Source organism: Xylocopa sonorina, chromosome 8 (assembly GCF_050948175.1).
Source record: "Xylocopa sonorina isolate GNS202 chromosome 8, iyXylSono1_principal, whole genome shotgun sequence".
NCBI lineage: Eukaryota > Metazoa > Arthropoda > Insecta > Hymenoptera > Apidae > Xylocopa > Xylocopa sonorina.
In genome coordinates, this window is record NC_135200.1 from 5,719,255 (window position 1) to 5,739,575 (window position 20,321).

General features: G+C 37.9%; 2 protein-coding genes across 4 annotated transcripts; one reads left to right on the forward strand and one right to left on the reverse strand.

The window, feature by feature from the left end:
* Positions 1–331: 331 nt before the first annotated feature.
* Positions 332–6,252, forward strand: LOC143426530 (fatty-acid amide hydrolase 2-B). 2 transcript variants are annotated; one of them, XM_076900067.1, is made up of 7 exons: positions 332–580; positions 2,447–2,653; positions 2,797–3,000; positions 3,338–3,865; positions 4,012–4,401; positions 4,915–5,097; positions 5,388–6,252. In XM_076900067.1, the coding sequence occupies exons 2-7, from the start codon at positions 2,447–2,449 to the stop codon at positions 5,484–5,486; spliced, it is 1,611 nt and encodes a 536-aa protein (XP_076756182.1). In that variant the 5' UTR covers positions 332–580; the 3' UTR covers positions 5,487–6,252. The 2 variants fall into 2 exon arrangements, with proteins under 2 accessions (XP_076756182.1, XP_076756181.1); XM_076900066.1 differs by lacking the exon at positions 332–580 and adding an exon at positions 1,917–2,068.
* Positions 6,253–7,873: 1,621 nt separating this feature from the next.
* On the reverse strand, positions 7,874–18,886 carry LOC143426023 (clavesin-2). 2 transcript variants are annotated; one of them, XM_076899129.1, is made up of 6 exons: positions 12,198–12,369; positions 11,602–11,792; positions 10,770–10,974; positions 10,097–10,220; positions 9,743–9,955; positions 7,874–8,793 (listed from the first exon to the last, which is right to left on the reverse strand). In XM_076899129.1, the coding sequence occupies exons 1-6, from the start codon at positions 12,287–12,289 to the stop codon at positions 8,083–8,085; spliced, it is 1,536 nt and encodes a 511-aa protein (XP_076755244.1). In that variant the 5' UTR covers positions 12,290–12,369; the 3' UTR covers positions 7,874–8,082. The 2 variants fall into 2 exon arrangements, with proteins under 2 accessions (XP_076755244.1, XP_076755245.1); XM_076899130.1 differs by lacking the exon at positions 12,198–12,369 and adding an exon at positions 18,772–18,886 and having other exon boundaries at positions 7,875–8,793.
* Positions 18,887–20,321: the final 1,435 nt, after the last annotated feature.

Below are 20,321 nucleotides of genomic sequence, written 5' to 3' on the forward strand. Positions count from 1 at the left end.
TAGAACGGTCTGTCAATCCTGAGATAAAATTCACGCGAACTTTTCGATAATCATAGAAACTTTTATTCGTGTAGCGCAACAGTCATCGATAGTACAAAAATTGTACCTACGATAGTACTTCCTTAAATACTGTAACACGTAAATATTGCGGATGTCGTTCGCAGAAGCCAAGCTATTCGCGAGGTAAGCGATCGTTTTATATGACTACTACAATACAATATGATTAATATCGCTCGCGAGTACATCATTTCCATCGCTACCTGGCGGCCATTTTACAGCCTATCCCCGACCCGCTAAATATCTCCCCGGCGCATAAAAGGTTGTAACTCCAGCCCGGCGAGCGACTATAGCGATTGCGCGGATTCTGTATAGTCCGTGTGCCGGTGAAGGTGTAAAAGCTGTAAGCGGTGTCAGTCGAGTACGAGTGCCGGAAAAAGCGGCATCGAACCAGCCGCGACACTGCGCTGCCGATGATTTGTGACTTAAACTAGTTCCCTTCCAGTGAAGTATCGGACGCTACTTATTCCCTTGCCGACTCGCAGCAGATCTCGCTGGCCGTCTCGTTAAATAAATCACGATTGTAAGTACATTAAACCGACCCACGCCTCGTCACGCTCAACGTTCCGCGAGTGTTCGACTACACCGCGAAGTGTTCTCACGAATTTTTCGTCTGAAAGAGAAGAAGGAAGCCTCTTATCTGTCTCCACGTACGCGTTTAAAATTCACTTAACGCGTCGCTCGTAAATCATCCAGCGCCTGGACGAAGATTGTCAGTGACCGTTACGCAGGCCGCCTCGTGACCATGGTCGGGTAACCGTGCGGGTTAGTCAAAATCGTACGACGAGCCATTTTCGATGGTGGGCACGATGACCGAAACGAGTTATCCGTGAGTCATAATATCGACGGTATAGGGAACTCTCCCCCGCGTTACGTGAACGACTTAACGCGAGACAGCGCTTCGAGCCGATGGAAAACGCCCGAGCGGCCAGAGCCAGCCATCTAAAATGCGGTACGAGTGATTTCCGGCTGGAGACGAACATTGTCAAACTCACATGGTATTGGTCACGATGGCCTTGACGCGTAACTCCTCGATTACATCATTATTAATCCGTCTGCGTGGACTTGGCGCTGGAACGCTCGCGTCGGCTACGTCTGTTTCTAAATAGAAAATAATATCTACGATAATAAAAGAATTCACAGGCGCGTCGATGGTCCCGACGGCTATTCGTAGCGCGCGCAATTAATCGATACACCTAGCCGGTGTATCCCATAAAAACGTATTAACTTGATCCGGCGAGATAACTCGCGGCCCAAGGTCAGTCGATTAATCGGGATTAACAATGGGGATGACGCGTAGAAGTAGGAAAAGATAACGATCCTACGCGAGCCTACGAAACGTAACTCATATCCGGCGTGCACGATCCGATAGAAAATGCTAGGAGGCGACACGATCTTCCTACGATTCTCCTCTTCGACGAATTGAAACGAATTAGTTGGTTGTGCACGCAATTATAATTCGTCTTCGTGTGTATTAAATTACTCGCTATTACGCGCTACGCTGCTGCGATGCCGGTGACCTCTTTTAACGACTATTAAACGACGTAATGACAGGAACGTTGATACAATAAGTCGATTTTTTCTTTTCTCATCGGTGTGGAACATGGTGGAGGAGGGAAGGCAAACCGTGGAGCGTTGGTTTCTCGTGAATCCGCGTGAGACGCGATAGACGACGATTATTTTTTTAGTCTTTCTGCTTCTTACGCCGGACGTGAACGCAACTTCGGACAATGGAAAAATGTTCAGGGCGCGTCGGGCGTTGTATTAATTCCCGTAGTAAATTCTGATCGAGAGCTGTTCGCTCTCTGTTCTCACGGCTCATAACGATTTGCTGTTGTATCTGTTTACGCACTGGTATCTTTTGAGCAGATTACTAAGCGCTAGAGTAACGTAATTTACGAAAATAAATATTACCGAACGATATAAGCGGCAGATGGGAACGGAATCTGTTATTTGCGAAATGGTACGACTTTCCAATCTCAAAAAGTGCTGTTTAAAAGCACGGGAAAAGGTATAGTTATTTGTTCGATCACATTCCGGATGTTTGTATTCTCGTTTTACGTACACATATGTAATGTTTTGTTTTATTCGTGTATTTATTTGTGTTTTCCAGTTAATTGTTCGTGCAAACAATTGTTCGCAAATACAAGCAATAATTTGTATAATTTTTTATCTACTTATTATGGGTTAAAGATTAACGTCATTTTATACTTAGTATAAACACTTATTTGATATCTGTAATTATTGAATTAATAAGGCTTTTATATCTTTATGTCTTACGTTACTTTCACCTGAGCATTGATTGAGAAGCTATAGTTTCATTTATATTCATTAAAATATACACACGCTAAGCAATTATGATATTAACGTATAGTCTTTTGTTAAATAGATGTCAAATAAGCACAAGAACCAGAGTAAAATGCAATCTGGTAGACAAATATTGAACGCGATGCATCGACTGGTTGAATTAATTGCCAGAGGGATATTTCTGTTCATCGCATACCTAAAGGGTCCTGCAGAATCTCAGCCATCTATAAAGGATCTAACATTGTTGCACAGTGCAACTACTTTAGCTTTCAAAATTCGAAATAAGCAGGTAAATTTGAATCTCTGTTCTCTTCCGTTGTTACTAAAATCTATTTGTTTATAATGTTAATTTCATGGATGATAATTGTAAGATTAGACACCTGCACTGCCCAAACAAGAATCGATGTTACAAATCAAAACTTATGCTTACAGTTAACTTCAGAAGAGGTAGTCCGTTCGTACATAGATAGGATAAAAGAAATTCAGCCAGTATTAAACTGTGTGGTGGAGGATCGTTTTGAGGATGCTCTCAAGGAGGCAAAGGAATGCGATAATTTTCTAAAATTACCAAATGCTATGTCAGCTGAAGTATTAGCCAAAGAGAAACCCTTCTTTGGTGTACCTTTTACAACAAAGGTGAATTTTATTTCATTAACAAAGAGGTAGATATGTAGTGATGACTGTGTATTTAACGGATCATCAAAAACAGTGAAATTATTGTTACTGATTATCAAGATTTTTTATTCTGGATCAATGTTCAAAATTCATGATTAATTATATGATTGTTTTTGGACTGTTGGTATTCCAATGCGGATTATCCATGCTTTAGAATATATTGATAAGAGAGTAATCAGTATGATCCACGATGATTAATGACTTTTATGTCATAATATTATTGTTTAACTCAGGAAAGACTTTGGAACATCTAGAAATGCCAAGCAACTGCATTGTCATTTTGCTTTTTCCCTCCTAGGATTGCATTGGAATAGCCAAGATGAAGCAAACTGCCGGTCTAGCCATTCGTAAAAATTCTCGCGCTGAAAACGACGCGGAAGTGATCAAACTCATAAGAAATGCAGGAGCCATTCCTCTGGCGACCACAAACGTTTCAGAATTGGCCATGTGGTGGGAAACTTCGAATTGCTTGTATGGAACCACAAAAAATCCGTACAATACCAGGCATATTGTAGGAGGGTCGTCAGGTGGTGAAGGCTGTATACAAGCAGCAGCTGGTTCACCATTGGGGATAGGATCAGACATTGGCGGCTCTATTCGTATGCCATGCTTTTTCAATGGAATATTTGGGCACAAACCTTCCACAGGTATGGTTTCGAACGATGGCCAATATCCGAGCGCACAAAGCAACGACCAAGACCGATTGCTCGCGATTGGACCCATGTGCAGATACGCACAAGATCTACTGCCCACTATGAAGATTCTTGCAAACAAGAACGATGATAAGTTACGTTTAAACGAGAAAGTGGACATTACAAAACTGAAGGTATACTAATGCGAGGCTATTATTTTACTTTAATTTGAAGTCGTGTAATTAGACTAATCAGAACGGTGTCTAAAGTAGTAATTAGAGTAGTAATTCTTAAAAAATTGTTTAGTACAATATTTTGACGAAAATTTATTTTGATTCAGTTCTATTATATGGAAGACGACGGCGGTCAACGCCTGATGTCTCCTGTGGAACCTGAGATAAAGGAAGCTATGAGGAAAGTGGTTCGTTATTTGGAGAAGGCACATAAAATCAAAGCGACCGAACTGCACATTAGGAAACTGAAAAAGAGCATTGCGCTTTGGATGGCGAACATGAGCTGTAAAGACGAGAAAGATTTCTCGTACGAATTGTCGAATAGAAACGGTCACATAAATCTGTGGTGGGAGTTCTTTAAATGGATGATATTTATGAGTAATCATACGCTAATAGCTCTTCTTACTGCCACATTCGAAAGATTTACCGTGAAACATGGAAGCGACGAATACAATAAACTGATGCAAGAAAGTAGGGATCTTTATCGAGAATTTCAGGTACGTTTCTTGGACGAAATGCGTTCAAGTTAATAAATTACGTAAATTAAATTTACTATCTTTTTTTTTTATATATAAAATTATTGTTGATGCAATACTGTAAATTGATAAGTGCCCATAATGTAACTCATCAGGGTTAGAATTGGCTCCTATCTCCTCCGTCTTCGGCTCTTACTATCGCATTGCGGATCTGTACTCCTTATTAAAATAGACGTGATTTCTTTTTCGAGTATCTCGTGCGAACTGGTCAGGCTTCTCAGGTTATCACGTGTTATTTCTAATAAGTAGCAGAAGAATTATCGCTCTGCATGCAGAATGACGTTTTTTCTATCCAGATATATAGTAAAAAGCTTCCTTTTTTACTTTCATAAATTTGTCTCCACTTTGTAGTTGTATTCACGCGACGAGAAACATTGTGTGATCGAACTTTAAGCATGTATCCCTTCTTTTTCCAAAGACTGCATACCTGGGTGTCAATTTCGTTCGATTTCTAAATAGTTTTTTTCCCGATAGGACATATTGGGCGAAGATGGTGTATTCCTGTATCCAACGCATCCTACCGCGGCGCCAATGCATAACGAACCGCTGATCAAACCATTCAATTTTTCATACACTGCTATTATTAATGTCTTGGGTTTACCCTCTACTGCCTGCCCGTTAGGTCTGAATAAGCAAGGACTTCCTATTGGTATACAGGTATGAATTTTGCACATTAGTGTTAACCCTTTGTAATGCAGTAGTGCGTAGATTTATGAGATCAGCTATTTGAACTGCTGATCGATGAACAAAAAGTGGTACCGCTATTTCGTATACCCAAGAGAATAATGGGAAAAAAGTAAATAGACTGATATAGTACTCTACTCTCTTTTTTCTTAAAGCATAAAATAGTTTAGTAAAGTTTCATGGAACTACTGTACTCCAAAGGGTTGCTAAACTAAAAAACTAAAATAATTCTTTTTAATGTCACATAATTGCATCTACCATAGATTGTCGGTGGCCTATATCAAGATCGTTTGACGATAGCCGTTGCCGAAGAATTGGAACGAGGATTCGGAGGTTGGGTACCTCCCGCAATTGTAGCTTGATACATCTGCCTGATAAACAATAACCGAATGTACGATAAGATGCATAATATCTTTTTTTTTATCACATCCTGCCATTGTTATTTTTCGAGAATTAATTTACATTCGTATAACTCGTACCGGAAAGTCGTGAAAGTACAAAAACTCGTATTCAGAAAGTAGATATCCATGTTTCAAATGTTCCAAAAAAGAATGTTCCGAGAGAGACATTGAGAAAAAAAGGGGACTGACATTTCTTACAAGAAGTATGAAATTTTTCGTATCGATTTAAACGATCGATCATAAACTAAGTTTCGCCGAATCGCGCGAAATCATGCGTTCAGACTAATATAACGCATAGTTTTCATATATATATATATTATACATATATATATTTATTTATAAATTGGTGTTATAAAAGATTCTTTTTTTTTAAAGAATCTTGTTCAAAGAATTAATAATATTTGTACATAAGTAAATTACTACACTGTATTTGAGTACCGTTTTTATATACCTCATCATAGATCTCTGTGTAGGATTTTCTATTTTCATACGAATCAAGAGAAAGAAAACGGGAGAATGTGTCAATGAAAGATAGAAAGAAAGAGAGAGAGAAAGAGAGTGTGCGTGCGTGTGAAAGAGAGAAAAAGGCATTGTATATGGTAGCAGGGTGCTTTTGGTAATGTGATAAAGTATTAATGGTTTTATGTTTATAACGTGTATTGATGTTAAAATCGTATACATATATATTTTATGTACTAAATAAATAAATTTTTATTCCACTATTATACCACAATTTCTGTTAATTTACGCATATAAAAGATAATTTTTAGATTTCTAAAATGACTTTATTTCTTTGAAAATGAAAAATTTTCGTTGGTAAATGCAAATTTTAATTTCCAGCTTCAATAACTATTTTGTTCTTAATAGAATACAGAACAAACCAACTGTGGAGATATCATTCTGTTTAGAAATACAATATTAAGGCTACTAAAAAAAAGGATATGCTATCATAAATACGTCTCCTTCATCGTACCTAAAATTCTAAGTACGTTATGTGCTTTATCGACGTATGCAATACAAGATAAGAGATCTTCGATTCTATGATACGCGTTTGATATGAATAAATAATTTAATACATATTTACAATACTAATACGAATTTTTCGTCACAAAAACCCCTAAAAAAAAAATGCGAGTACTGATCGAGGTATGAATTTCATACAGGTAGAAGGAATTTTTAACCATGTTCCTAGTTATAAATTTAAGTTCGGAATTTCGTAAGTACTCGGTAGAAATAATAAAACTACTTGTAAATATCGTTATTACGCATGATTACACAGAGGAACGTAAAAGTTGTTCGAGCAATGCTTTTAATTATGCTACGAACTATAGTAGAAGTATGTAAGTATTTTCAGGATATACTATTTTTTTAGTACTATTAGCAATAAGTTTGTAAGGTACGTTATTATTGTCAATTTATACATCATCTGTCTGATAATGTATAATGATAGTAAATAATGAAAAATTGCTGTAAAAAAATAAAAAGAGAATTCAACTTCTGCAATAAAGTGTGCTTTAAAAAAAAAGGAGAAACTTGTTAATTAAATTTCTTCAGTTTTCTATTCATATCTAAACGATGGTCTGATTCGTCTGAAGACAGTCTTTTGTTTACGAAAAAAGGACGAAAGCCTCGTTAACGTTTAAATACGTATTAAAAATAATGTATATCATCCCCGACAACACAACTTTGTCACAGTAAGAACACTTTTCACGCTTTAGAGGTAAGAGAGAGAAAGATATATAAGAATACTATAAGAAAGAGTGAGACAGATGCCACCGACCTTGCTTCAGAACCCGTGGCGCCATCTCTGTGAAAAGTGCTCAAACTGGTCGCACATCGTTATCGACAGCGAAGTGAACTACTAAAAACTACTAGCGCCATCTCTCGGAGAAGCGCTGAAACTGCTCGGGAATTAGTTTCAGCAATTCTCCGCAAAGATGGCGCTAGTAGTTTTCAGTGGTTCACTTCGCTGTCGATAACGCTGTGCGATCAGTTTGAGCACTTTTCACAGAGATGGCGCCACGGGTTCTAGAATAGGGTCGATAGCGTCTATCTCACTCTTTCTTATAGCATCTTTCTCTCTCTTACCTCTAAAGCAGGAAATTTAAAATAAATTACAATAAAACTACTAAAATATACAATAAATTACAATAAAACTATTGAAATATATAATGTGGATAGAAAAATGTCACCGTACGCCCCTGCTGACAAAATTCCAGAATGAATGGCAGGACAAACGGTATCAGCACTGTTCTGGTGCATTTCAATACGTATAATCCTGGTGATACCCCTGTGTCGTTACGGAACCTGAAGGCACCACCGTGATACGCTGGTGCTTTTTGATGTGTTATGTGATTCGCTGTGTTGTCTAGGATATCACAATATATCTCTTACAATCTACAGAATACAAATTTGTTTCGGGGAACCTATTAAACCTTACCGATCCTAAACCTAGCGGCAACATTTGATTTGACCATAACTAAAATCAAAGTCAACGCTATACTCACGTAAGTATCGAATCAATTTGTTTCCACCTAACAGCACGAGCGAATCAACATTACGTTATGAGATTCGTTTCTTCCGAGGGAGAATCGATTTTACCTGTTTCGATCAGAAAATTCTCCGATTTGTTATCTAACGAGTTATCCTTACTGTCGTCGCTGTCCTGCCTATTTGAAATCTCATATCCATTTGAATTCCTTTCAGATTGCAATCCTAGCAATTTATCTTCCACATCCTTGTACCCCTCTCTTTTCTCGTCGAAGTAGTCGATGTTACCATTGTTCAACATTTTATCGGTAGTTCTACGGTAAGAGTCTTCATCTTCTTTTATCGTTCTACTGTCTCTCCTGTTTTCTCTTCTTTCCTCGTGACCATTACTGCGGTTAATTAGGTTCAATTCAACGTTTGTCCCTCCGTCTTTCTTCGTCGACTGATTCTTTGCAGAATTACCGAAGGGATTGAAAAATCGCCTGCCGTTCTCTTTATTCACGCCATTGTTCGAATTCACGGTGTCTGCTTCGTTCCTATTGTGGTTCACCATGTCCCTAGTCTCGAATTTGTTATCAGGAGGCTGCTCTGCGTTCTCGGTTTGTTCTTTCTCCTTTTTAATTGCTGCCAGTTCGGCTTCTTTCATCGCTGAATGAATGACTGGCTCGGCCCATAGTCCTGGATTAAATGCTGGTCCTGTACCACCCAGTTCCGCTGGCAGAATGTCAGTGGGCAGGTGTTCGTGTAAAGTGCTCAGATTGTTCCCATGCAAGTAGATCTGAAAACAACAGTTAGACGTACATCGTTCCACCTTTACCAAAAGCATAGTTTAAAACGTGCATTAGATGCACAAAAATCGTTTAGTTCACGAGTAATTTCACATAATCGAGTTAGCTGAATCACTCTGCATATAGCTCGTCGCATTACCGAGTTCTTCAAAGGAACAAAGCTTTATTATCAAACAATGATTCTTATGATACAATGCTCCTCTTGGGGATTAAACAAACATTCGTTCGACGAATTAATTATTCACGCTTTGTGCAAACATCTAAAGTTATCTTTCGGTCAATATTTAACTCCCCGTATCTAGAAGCATATGTGCAAAGGCGTTTGAATTTTTTTCTCAAGGTACTATATACGCGCAATTGAAATCTTTGTCTTGTAATAATTAGCTGTCGCGCTTGTTCAGTCTTAATTGGCACAATTGCAATCTTATCCTAATCTACGCAATTATGTTGTTACTTATTACTTTCAACATATTTAGTGCATATTATTTATTTACTTTCTTCCTCGATCCTTTTATCTCTTCTTCGAATTATACGACTTTATAAGTCTTACTCGTACTCAAATTGTAGCACAGAGGTGTCTTACGAATGTTCTAAAGATGTTCGTTCTTATGTTATATGTCTGGTATATCACAAAATAGAATGTCGTGAAGACGTCCATCGATATCCAAAGATATCATCTGCTACAACATTCGAAATGAACCATCTCTAGCGTCTTTAAGACGACCAGACCACGTCCCATCGATATATACAGACCAAAAATAGAGTCACACCGGATGTCGTAAAGCATCCTGTGCTATTCGAGTAGTCTCCTTTTAAGCTAAAATATCCTATCGATTAATTCTTCATTTTTAATAGTAGTTAGCTAAAGCAATTGAAACGCCAAGAGCACGATATTATAAATATTGTCCAACATTTTCTTCCTCAACAATCTCGCCTTACTTTGTTTCGAGTTTTTTCGTCCAGGAAGGGCTTCACAAGGGCCAACGTGGCCTGGACGTAAAGCGGCGCTGACAGGAAGTGTATAGCTTTGAATCTAGCCGGAAATCGTCCCCGAAGAGCGGCTATTAGGTTTCGTAGCGCTGCTGCGCCCAAGGCACCGCCCTGCCGTAAAGAGAATCCGCTCCAATCTACCACAGCCACGAAACCGGATTGCTAGGAAGAAACAAAAAGGGGGGGAAAAAATAGAACGCTCAGAGCTAGAGAGCAGCCTGGAAGATCTTTGCTCTTTAAATAATTCCACACTGTGTGTCCGTGGCTTATAAGTACACGAGGCTGTTGCCCGCCAAGGCGTACCTGATTCCTTGGGTCTTGTATGAGAATCTCGAGAACCAGAAACAAAGCTCGTTGAACTGATAACGCTGGTACCGCGATTGGATCCCACTGCGAGGCTAAAATAACCAGCACGCATCTCCCTTTCCTGAAAATGAAGTTCAAACAATATACTACGGTACGCTGCGACTGTATACACAAGTTCAATTGTGTCTTTTAAAACCGTATGCAACGATATAACGGCAAATGAATTCGAGACTATATCGAACGTGTGATACTATTCGTTCGTTATCACGGGACAGATATTCGAACTTATAAGTTTACAATATCCAATATTCGCGCGAGTAAGTAGATAAACGAGATACTAGAAAACGCTGTTTGTGTCACCTACATCAATAATTATGAAAATTACCATAAATGGTGCCTTGATAAAAATAAAAAAAAATTAAATAATAAAGTCTCTAGTACCTCTCACTTAGAATGGAAATGGATTGGTAGCGTGCGACCTTCCAAATGTCGTTCATACTGTAAAGCACTTGTAATCTATACTATCAAACAATTACAAAAGTAATTGCAAGTAATGCTGTTCTTTGTCTCGACGCTTGCGTCGAGATAAAGAGATGGGATGAAAGAACGTTTGGAACTTTTCAATCGAAACGGAAGTGAATTAACGCGCGCGTGAACTTCAAACTGTTACCTGTCGCGCGCAGGAAGTACACCCGGTATTCCAGCTCGCAACGCCCGCTGCAAGGCTGGATCCCTGGCCGTCAGATTGCCGAAGATATCTTGCCGATGAGCTACTTGCGCCTGATAAGCGGCTATCAGGGCAGCAGCCTGTTCCGTGCGATATTTCCGGGCCAACAGGAAACGCGTAATATATTCATCCGTGCAATGCTTCAAGTCTGGGGAACAAGAGAGACCTGTCATTGTAATGCCTCGCGTGAAGGAGAAAAAAAGAAGAAATAACCAGAAATAACCGACACAGGAAGCCGCTCGAACGCGGACATTGTGCCGGAAATTCGTGATTCGACGTGTGGAAAATGAATCGCCACTAGACGAAGGTTGGTTTGCTTGGCTCGAAACGGGACGGTGGTTTACTATCGCTAACGGGACCGGTTGAACGAAAAATACAAGTCCTTAGTGTCTTGGTGAATATTTCTTATCCGCTTCGATTTGAGAAAAAGTCATCGGGAATAATATTTGCGTACACACTACCAACTGAAAGTTTCAAATCCATTATTCAACCCAAAGTATGAAAAAATTCTAAAAAAAAAGAGAAAAGGTAGAGCTATTACGCTAGCATGGAAAGTTCTTGAATGAAAATTTTGATAAATGATGCAAACCACTGTTTATCCTTCCGATACTGATCACAAACGATTCCAAACTTTTGCCTGATTATATACACGTGTACCTATTTATTTACGTTACGCTTCTAAAAGAGGATAAGAATGAGTTTCAATAGTCGGCCCCGATCGAAAACGATGAAAGCAATGGGAGATCTCGAGCGTAGCGGATGAACCTTTTCTTACCTACATCCGGCATTTCACGCAATATCGCTCGAACGGTTTTAATAGCCAGCTTCTTGTCGCGTTTGTCAAATTTGGCCTCCTCCTCGTAAATACTCCGCGCCAGAGCTGAGCTTACGTGACCCCTTGTCGTGTCCCACATGTATTCACAGTACTCGGACATTTTGCGAATCTCCCCTATTCTCGTCGCAGATCTGAAACGATTAAACAAAATATCGACTATTATACTACCACTATAACTGATGTTTCATTTTAATCGATGAATTGGCACTTGTAATCTAGTGTTTTATAATCCAATAAATAGTGTCGCTATATTTGCAGCCGTATGAAGTGTCTTGTAAACACGCGAGATATATTTTAAACAGACACTCCCAGAAAGTAACCGATAAGCGTCGGCAGTACCCGCTAATTGATACATTAGACACGTGTAGAAAAAAATAGACTGCAATTACTATTAACAAAATGTTCAGTGGGAGAAAATAATTTTCTTGGTATTTTTTCATACCGTCGTTATATTCTCGATACAAACTTTCTACTGAAACTGGCAGACAAATCGTAACGTTAATTAGGAAGACATCAAACAAGGTATTGCTGTATACCGCGAATGACTCATTTCTAGGTGAAACACCGCTTTGTGAGACGCAACACATCTCGCTTGGGAGAACAGCAACCGGTTCGTGTAACTGCTCATCGAGACTTTTACTTCGATCACGCAGTCTCCATAAAATCGTTCGCGAATGATTAATCGTTTCGAATTTATTTACCACAACAGGAATCCACCGTCGATCTCCGCGAAACAATGTTTTCGAAATGGAATTGATTTCGTGAAACGGACGATTAGTACATGTAATTTAACACGTCGGATACAATGCGGACCGAACATATGCCAATGAACACCTTGTGCCTGCGTCGCATTTACTACACGTTATTAAACAATAGAGTACATAATTTGCTTCTACGTCGCATGTCGGTAATGATTAATTTTTAGTACTTTTTTACCGACGCGAGAGAGGATCGATAGTGTCGAGTTTCAATTACACTCTGTTCAAATTTCCTGCAAGTCGCTCGAATCCTTTGCAAACGCGTGCAATTATCTTAATTGCGACGTGTGCGATTATAGTACAAACAGCATGCAATTAAGTACACACGGTGCTCGTTTTCAGTATCGCAGAACGTTAATTTTGGTATTCTGTAAAATCCAGGAAACACGAGCGGAACTCGAATAAGCGGAGATCGTTAGGTTCGTCACGAGTTCTGGCATTGTTTTCGGCATGAAGCACTGGACGTAACGTCTGGCTGCGTACACCATTTTGTCATATGACATTTCTTTTTCGAAACTCGCTCGCACACGAGATTCGTGTAACACAACTATGCGTCACGGTCCGTAAAGGCAGTTACAGTCTCGCTGCCGAGGTAAACGATAATGCACCGAATGGTAAAACGCCTGTGAACTTACGTGGAATATTTTCAGAAATCGTTGGACACTTCGACGTACTATAAGTTCCACTTTTGCTCCTTTTTATATTCTTCGCCACTGTTTCGGACTGCCTGACCGTGCACGCGATACTTGAATCTACACAGAAATGAAATTGCACTACGCCGCGGAATACTGGAGGAACGGTGCGGGATCGATGTAACTGCGGTATTAAGTAATTTCAGTCGAAAGCCGTAAACGAAGGAGACAAAGGACTCGCACATCGGAGGAGCCTCGTTGCTCGAACGGTCACGAGCGAACGGCGCGCAATGAAGTCGCCTGTTGCGATTCGCTCGAAAGTGTTAGAGCAATGGGAAACAAAGGAGCGAGAGAGACTCTCAAGGAGAGACGCGAAGGAGAAGGAAAAGCATCGGGCAACGGTGTAACGATGGACTTAAGACGCGTCCAGTCAGTTCAAACACGCGCTCCGATATTTTAGAAACTCGGGACTTTGGAATATTTCAATTTTTTACAATCTCTACTACGAAAGCTGCATTTAACCGTGCGATTTTAACACGCTTAACATCTCACAGTTTTCAAATCATTTTTAAAACTCGTTTCGATCATTGTGCTTTCTAATTCTCAAGTTGAAACTTGGAACAGCACTCGAGCGGGCGCAACTGTTTACGTTATAGAATCGATGGGAAAATAGGGAGAAAGATAATAAAAAATGGGGTACCCATCGCTACTTCGACGGAATTGAAAAAAATATAAAGGAACAGCAGGTTGGAGAGAGATAAGTATAGCTCGGTTACGTTCGAACGTGAACAGGATGGACACCGGTAGAAAGAGCGAAAGAATAACCTGTACTGAGATCGAACGAGAGGAAGTAAGGTGGACACCGAGCTGGAAAGAGACGGCGAGTAAACTGGGATAGAAAGGAAAAAGTAACGCGCGGGGCAGAGATGAAACGCTGACAGAGAGGGAAAAAGGACGATCGTGAAGGTGGAAGTGAAATAAATAGAAAGAGAAAGACGGACGAAGCCGGTTACCGGTACGGCTGAGTCACCGATCGTTCTTGTTGCGCTATCAGGTAAAACTGTCCCTCAAAAAATGCGAGCATCCACTAGTAAAATGTATAGAAAGTGCTGGCAGGTGCATAAAATTAGATTACATAATTTTATAACAGTGAATAATAATTGAATGATAGCGTTTTCTTTTTAATTCAAGGAGAAGTTTCGCGGTATATCTCATCTTTTTTCCTGTATCAAGTATCAACGCGTAATTAGACACAAAAACATATGATTAATTTCCTTTGGATCTTTAGCATAAACGTACGAAATAATTATCCAGAGAAGATAACTCGATTCGTGTATTTTCAATGATCGAGCATCGGTAATTAATCGCGAGGATATTTTTGGGCATACATAAGTAGATAACTAGTTTTCTTTAAAGAACGATACGATGGTCTGAAATTCGAATCGAATCTGCCTGTCAGGCTAATCACGAATTAAAGTACGTAAACGTGTGTAATTATTTGTGGGTAACAATTTAGTGATTAGCCTCGGTTTCTTTGTCGCCCATCTGTGCCCGAGGTTTCCAAGAAAAATTGATCGAGCAGATGCCTCTCGTCCGGTTTTTGTCAGTTCGGTCGAACGCAACGCTACGGAAACCATGAATCCGACTATTTTTGTTTTTTTCTTTTTTTTCTTCTTCACACGGTGTATCCGCACATTATCCTCACCTTTATATTATCGGGCAGAACTTTTCCTCGAAACCGTGTGTAAAAACTTCTCCCATTCGAGAGTTATCGCGAAGCAAGCAAATGTTTCACGTTAAAAACGACCAGGTTCGTGTCGGTATCATCGCGAAACGAATGGTCGCAGTTTACGTTGCAAACAACTTGTCGAGTCATGTAAGTATGTAATGCAATTTATTTTTTCCGTTGTTTTAATTTTTGTATCTCGTCTGTTTTGATACGTTCGGAATCGTCATGCCGATAATAGACCATTCAGGCCATTACAAAATAACATCTTGTGACATTCGTGCTACATGAAAAATACACATGAGATTGCAAAAATCGGAATAATAAACAAATTCCAACTGTCGGTAGTTGTTAGAGTCTTAACATGTATTGGTATCTCAATCCTTGCTATGCACCTTCCAAACACTTTACTTTTACTCGTTAAACCATATCGACATTTTAATGACATTCTAATGGTAGATAAAAATCTCAAAACCCCGAAACAGCCTTCCATCTTATCCTAAAACGCCGTGAAGTGAACAATTTTGCAACGACCACGATGAATCATGGTTCAAAACCGCAATATTATAAATTGCATCACAAGCATTCACGACGATTAACGATCGGCAATTGTTGAAAGCATACCAATGCACAATTGATATTTCGTATGAAAACGATGTGTAAAGACGCTACCACGGAACGCCCTCTTGGAGCAAGCGGTTCGATGATTGAAACGATGCAATATACACGATAAAGGAGGAAAATCTTGTTTTATAGCGCGAAACCATTCAATTCTTCCATCGATCGATTGTGCCAAGGACAAAGTGTAACGATATCGTGCTTTAGATTAAGTACCGTAAATCCACGGTCGTTGGGCAGCTGAAACTCTATCGCGATACATTTTAAATTAACCAAATTTGCAATTAAAAGTAACACGAGCATATATATTTAATTTTACGTAAAAACAAGCAACGGCTATTAATTTATAATGCACATGATATTCAATGTTTAATAGTTGAAATTGAGTGCTGTTATAACATTAGAACAATAGTCGTTCGATGTGTGTATCAGCATGGTGTTCAATTGAGTTTAATAAAAACGATTAACTTACGCGACTGAAAGAGCTCGTAAGCACTCTCAACTTTGAGATCACTTAACTATGCGAAACAGTAGTCAAGTAGTACCACACATACAGTGCTGGACAAAAGTATTGGCACAGCATGATTGTTATGATAAAAATGCTTATAACTATGAAACAAATTGTTAAAAAGGAAAAATTTGTTTACACGTTTATTTATTTATTATTCTAGATTATTATTTAACAGAAACAGTAATATAAATAAAGTGATATGCGAAATAATAACAAAAACATATTTATTGAGCGTTTTAAGCATGGACAAAAGTATTGGCACAAATGATTGAAAGTACTTAGAAATTAAAAATTAATATTTGGTTGGCCCTCCATTCCTCATGATAACTTCCTTCAATCGTTTTGGCATTGAAGTTACCAATTTTTTTGTAAAATCCGGCTCTATATTGTTCCATTCTTGTAAAATAATAGCTTTTAATTGGTTTTTGTTTGTTATATTATATTTTCTAATTTTTTTTTCTAATTCATTCCAAACATGTTCGATGGGATTCATGTCTGGACTCTGGGGTGGGGTATTTAATGTATGTGCGGTATTGTAAACGATCCATTGTCGTACAATATAGGCAGTATGTTTTGGATCATGGTCTTGTTGAAAATAAAAATCACGCGGGAGATTTAATTTATTAGCACTTTTAAATAAATTTTCCTTTAATATATTTAAATATACATATTTGTCCATAATCTCATCTATGAATACTAATTCGCCAACCCCAGACGCTGCAATGGAACCCCATACCATGACTCCACCTCCTCCATGTTTCACAGTGGCTTGTAAATGTTGTGGATCCATTTCCGTATTTGGCTTTCTCCAAACTAATACTCTGCCATCTGATTTAAATATATTAAATTTAGTTTCATCTGAAAATAATACGTTATTCCAGAATGTGGGATCCTTTTTTATAAATTCTTTTGCAAATTCTTTTCTCATCTTCCGATTCTTCTTGGATATGTATGGTTTCCTTCTTGCGACACACGCAGAATATCCCGCATCTTTTAACACTCTCCGTATAGTTTTCGAACTTACTTCTTTTTTATTTTCTTCATTTAACTTTGCTCTAAGTTGTGATGAGTTTAATTTACAATTTATTTTCACTTCCTTTACAATTTTCCGTTTTTCTCTAACTGTTAACTTTGAGGGACGTCCACTTCGATTCCTACTTTTGAAATCTGATTGATTCTCAAATCGTTTTACGACACTTCTAATAGTGAATCGACTTCTATTAACACTTTTTGCTATTTCACTATAAGATTTTCGCATTTTGTGCAAATTTAATATTATTTTTCTCTCTTCACTTGTAGTTTCTTTCCCTCTTCTTGACATTGTTGCTTGTTATATTTCCTATGTTGCTAATCGACTGAACTTAAGGATGACTGTTAGAAAAAATGACTATCAGGGAATCCCCTACCTATACCATCAAGTGACAATCGGATTTTTTTCGGAGAGATACAACTACACTAAATTTTGTATAATGTGCCAATACTTTTGTCCATGCTTAAAACGCTCAATAAATATGTTTTTGTTATTATTTCGCATATCACTTTATTTATATTACTGTTTCTGTTAAATAATAATCTAGAATAATAAATAAATAAACGTGTAAACAAATTTTTCCTTTTTAACAATTTGTTTCATAGTTATAAGCATTTTTATCATAACAATCATGCTGTGCCAATACTTTTGTCCAGCACTGTATGTATTTAAATATCGTTTAAACGTTAAAGTAATTCCGTCGAAATTATAACGATTACAGTAAATGATAATTCACCTTTGACCATCATAAAAGAAATATTAAATCTCACGGACTTTGGTAACGTGCAATCAGCAACATACAGACCAAAATTTTTGCATTAAAAATCACGAACAGATAACCTTGCATTTCAATCAACTAGATAACCCTACGTTTCGATTGACCGTTACGGCATGTTTAATAAACGATCATGGGAGTTTGAAACAGCGACACACATAAGTTGCTATTTTTTTTGTTTTTTTTTTGCTTGTAGTGCAACGTGCGCTTGTCGGCGCTCGAAGGACGAAAACAGATCTGTACCTGTAACGCCGCCATACATTACGCAACATAACGGTAGAAGCATGGCAAAGAAGAAGACAGAAGTTACCGGTTTCTTTTGGCGTTGTAAAAGGTGTCCGCAACCCATTTTCTTGAGGCTCTGATACCTTATTCTAGCCTCACAATAAATAAAGAAATAAATTACGAATGAATACTAGTAACACTTACAGCTCCTTGAAGTCTTTATATAAAAAAGATTTTATATTTTGCATTGTATGCTAAACGATAGCTTGGGCCTGAAATGAATACAGGTATGAACGCGTTACAAGTGCAGGGTCATCGATCAATTTTTTTTTCGTTGAACACCGAGACAAACGCAAGATCATCGGATCACAATGGACTAAAGTCGTGAAACGAGAAGGAAAGTACGTCGCAATCATGTGGTTTTTCCTTTTAAGCGGAGATTGATCGAAGTGACGAGGGAAAAGCACGAAGAAGATCAGATTATCACGCTTCGTATGACTTGCTTAGAATGCAGAATGTTGTAACAAGAGTTATATCTTTGAAGTTCCCCACAAACGATCGAAATAGATTCGAGCGCGAAATACTGCAAACTACTACCAGAATTGCGTTTCTTAATATGATTTCATTCGTTCTGCAGTTTAATGAATTATTCTTTTAACGAACTGAAATAGTAATAGTAACGCAGCGAGTATCATTTGGTATACAATTAAGTATTCAAGGCTCGGCAGACCGTAGTAGCAAATAAGAATCGAGTGCAGTGAAAAACGTTGCGTTGTTCGCTGGTATAGAGAGTAATAAGTGTGGTATATACACGCAGTTAGAAACTACCACTTACCTGTTTCTGCTACGTCAACAGTGTTGTTTCGTATCGAAGAACTGCAATCACAGTCAACTCATCCGAGCTAATCAGCGCACCAAACGATCGAATAAATCGCGCGATGTCGTTCATACGTGAATTCACGTGTCCATAAACGGCTCTTCGAACGTAAACCGAAGTAAAAAGGATGCGATCAGGTGAAGTAGTGCATCGGGTGAACACTCCACACGTTCGGCGCGAAACTGTTTTGTTCGAAAGTAGTACATAACTAAGCGATTCGCTTGTGCTCCCTCTACGGACATCATTGTTACTAACAGCACTCGGTACCCTAGATAAATAGAATTTAAAAAGAACATATTACTTAATTGATTATAAATTAATGTATAATACATGTTATAATTAAAACTTATGTAAACTTATAATGTACAAACCTCGATTAAACTGTTGCCTGAATTCCTTTTCCATTTCTAGAAATTCTTAGCCCGTCTTGATCTTTATTCCCCTGTTGCATTGTAAAGTGTGCAGAGTTTTCAATAATAGCTAAAGAATTAATCTCGAGTCCATTGTTGTTGTATCTCTTATAATTCAGATCTAAAGTAATTTGTTGTTCTTTTCTAAAGGAGATACTGTTTTGAAAAGTTTTCCTACGTGTTCAGTCAAGTGGAGGACGAGATAAACCTACACAGACAATTAAACATATTAATAATTTGTTATTTTACGTGTGATCGGAATTGAATAAAAGATAAAAGTAGAAATAAATGTAAAAAGGTTTTGTTTGATATCTTCAGACCTTATCAGCTTTAGTGGTCGGATCGAATATAATTCCAAAACACTCCGCTTGAAAATTGTAGAGAGCATTACAAAGCTTGCAGGTTTTTATACGATCGGTATTTCAGGGCACGTACGTACCGTATAATGATATCTAGATTTATCGATCTATCTCGTGATTTAACATTTTAGCAAAATATAAAAAAAGTATAAAATGGTACAATAATATAATGTACATACATATTACTTATCTTAAAATTATGTTGAAATATTTTTGTGTTATTTACGTAAATTAAAATAGATTCAAAATTACCTAGTAATTTGTATTGTTATTTTAACTATTTACGTAGTAATATGTTAAAATACTTTTGTATCATTTATCATTGTGATATAAAATATTAGTATGATTTAATTATCGATATTTTATGAATTTACCTACGCTACACAGTGGTTTCGACGTGAATTATTGGGGTGCCAGTGACTTTTGCGCATACCTTTTACGCACTTCCTACTTAGCTTGCATTTGTGTTAGTAGCAAGAATCAATGGAACTGTCTGTGCTTATGCAGCATATAAAATTTGTTTGAAAGCATATCGTAAAAAGATTTGTTTGCTTCTTTCCTCAATTGTGATATGAAATATTTTTTATATTACGTACGTGCTCATAGTACATGTGTATATATCGTATATATCGTACTTTACGAACAAACATCCAAATGTAAGGTATACAAAAGGTCATCTATAAAAAAATGACTGTACTTTTTGCAATTACAAAAAAATTACTATATTGCCTTGAGATCA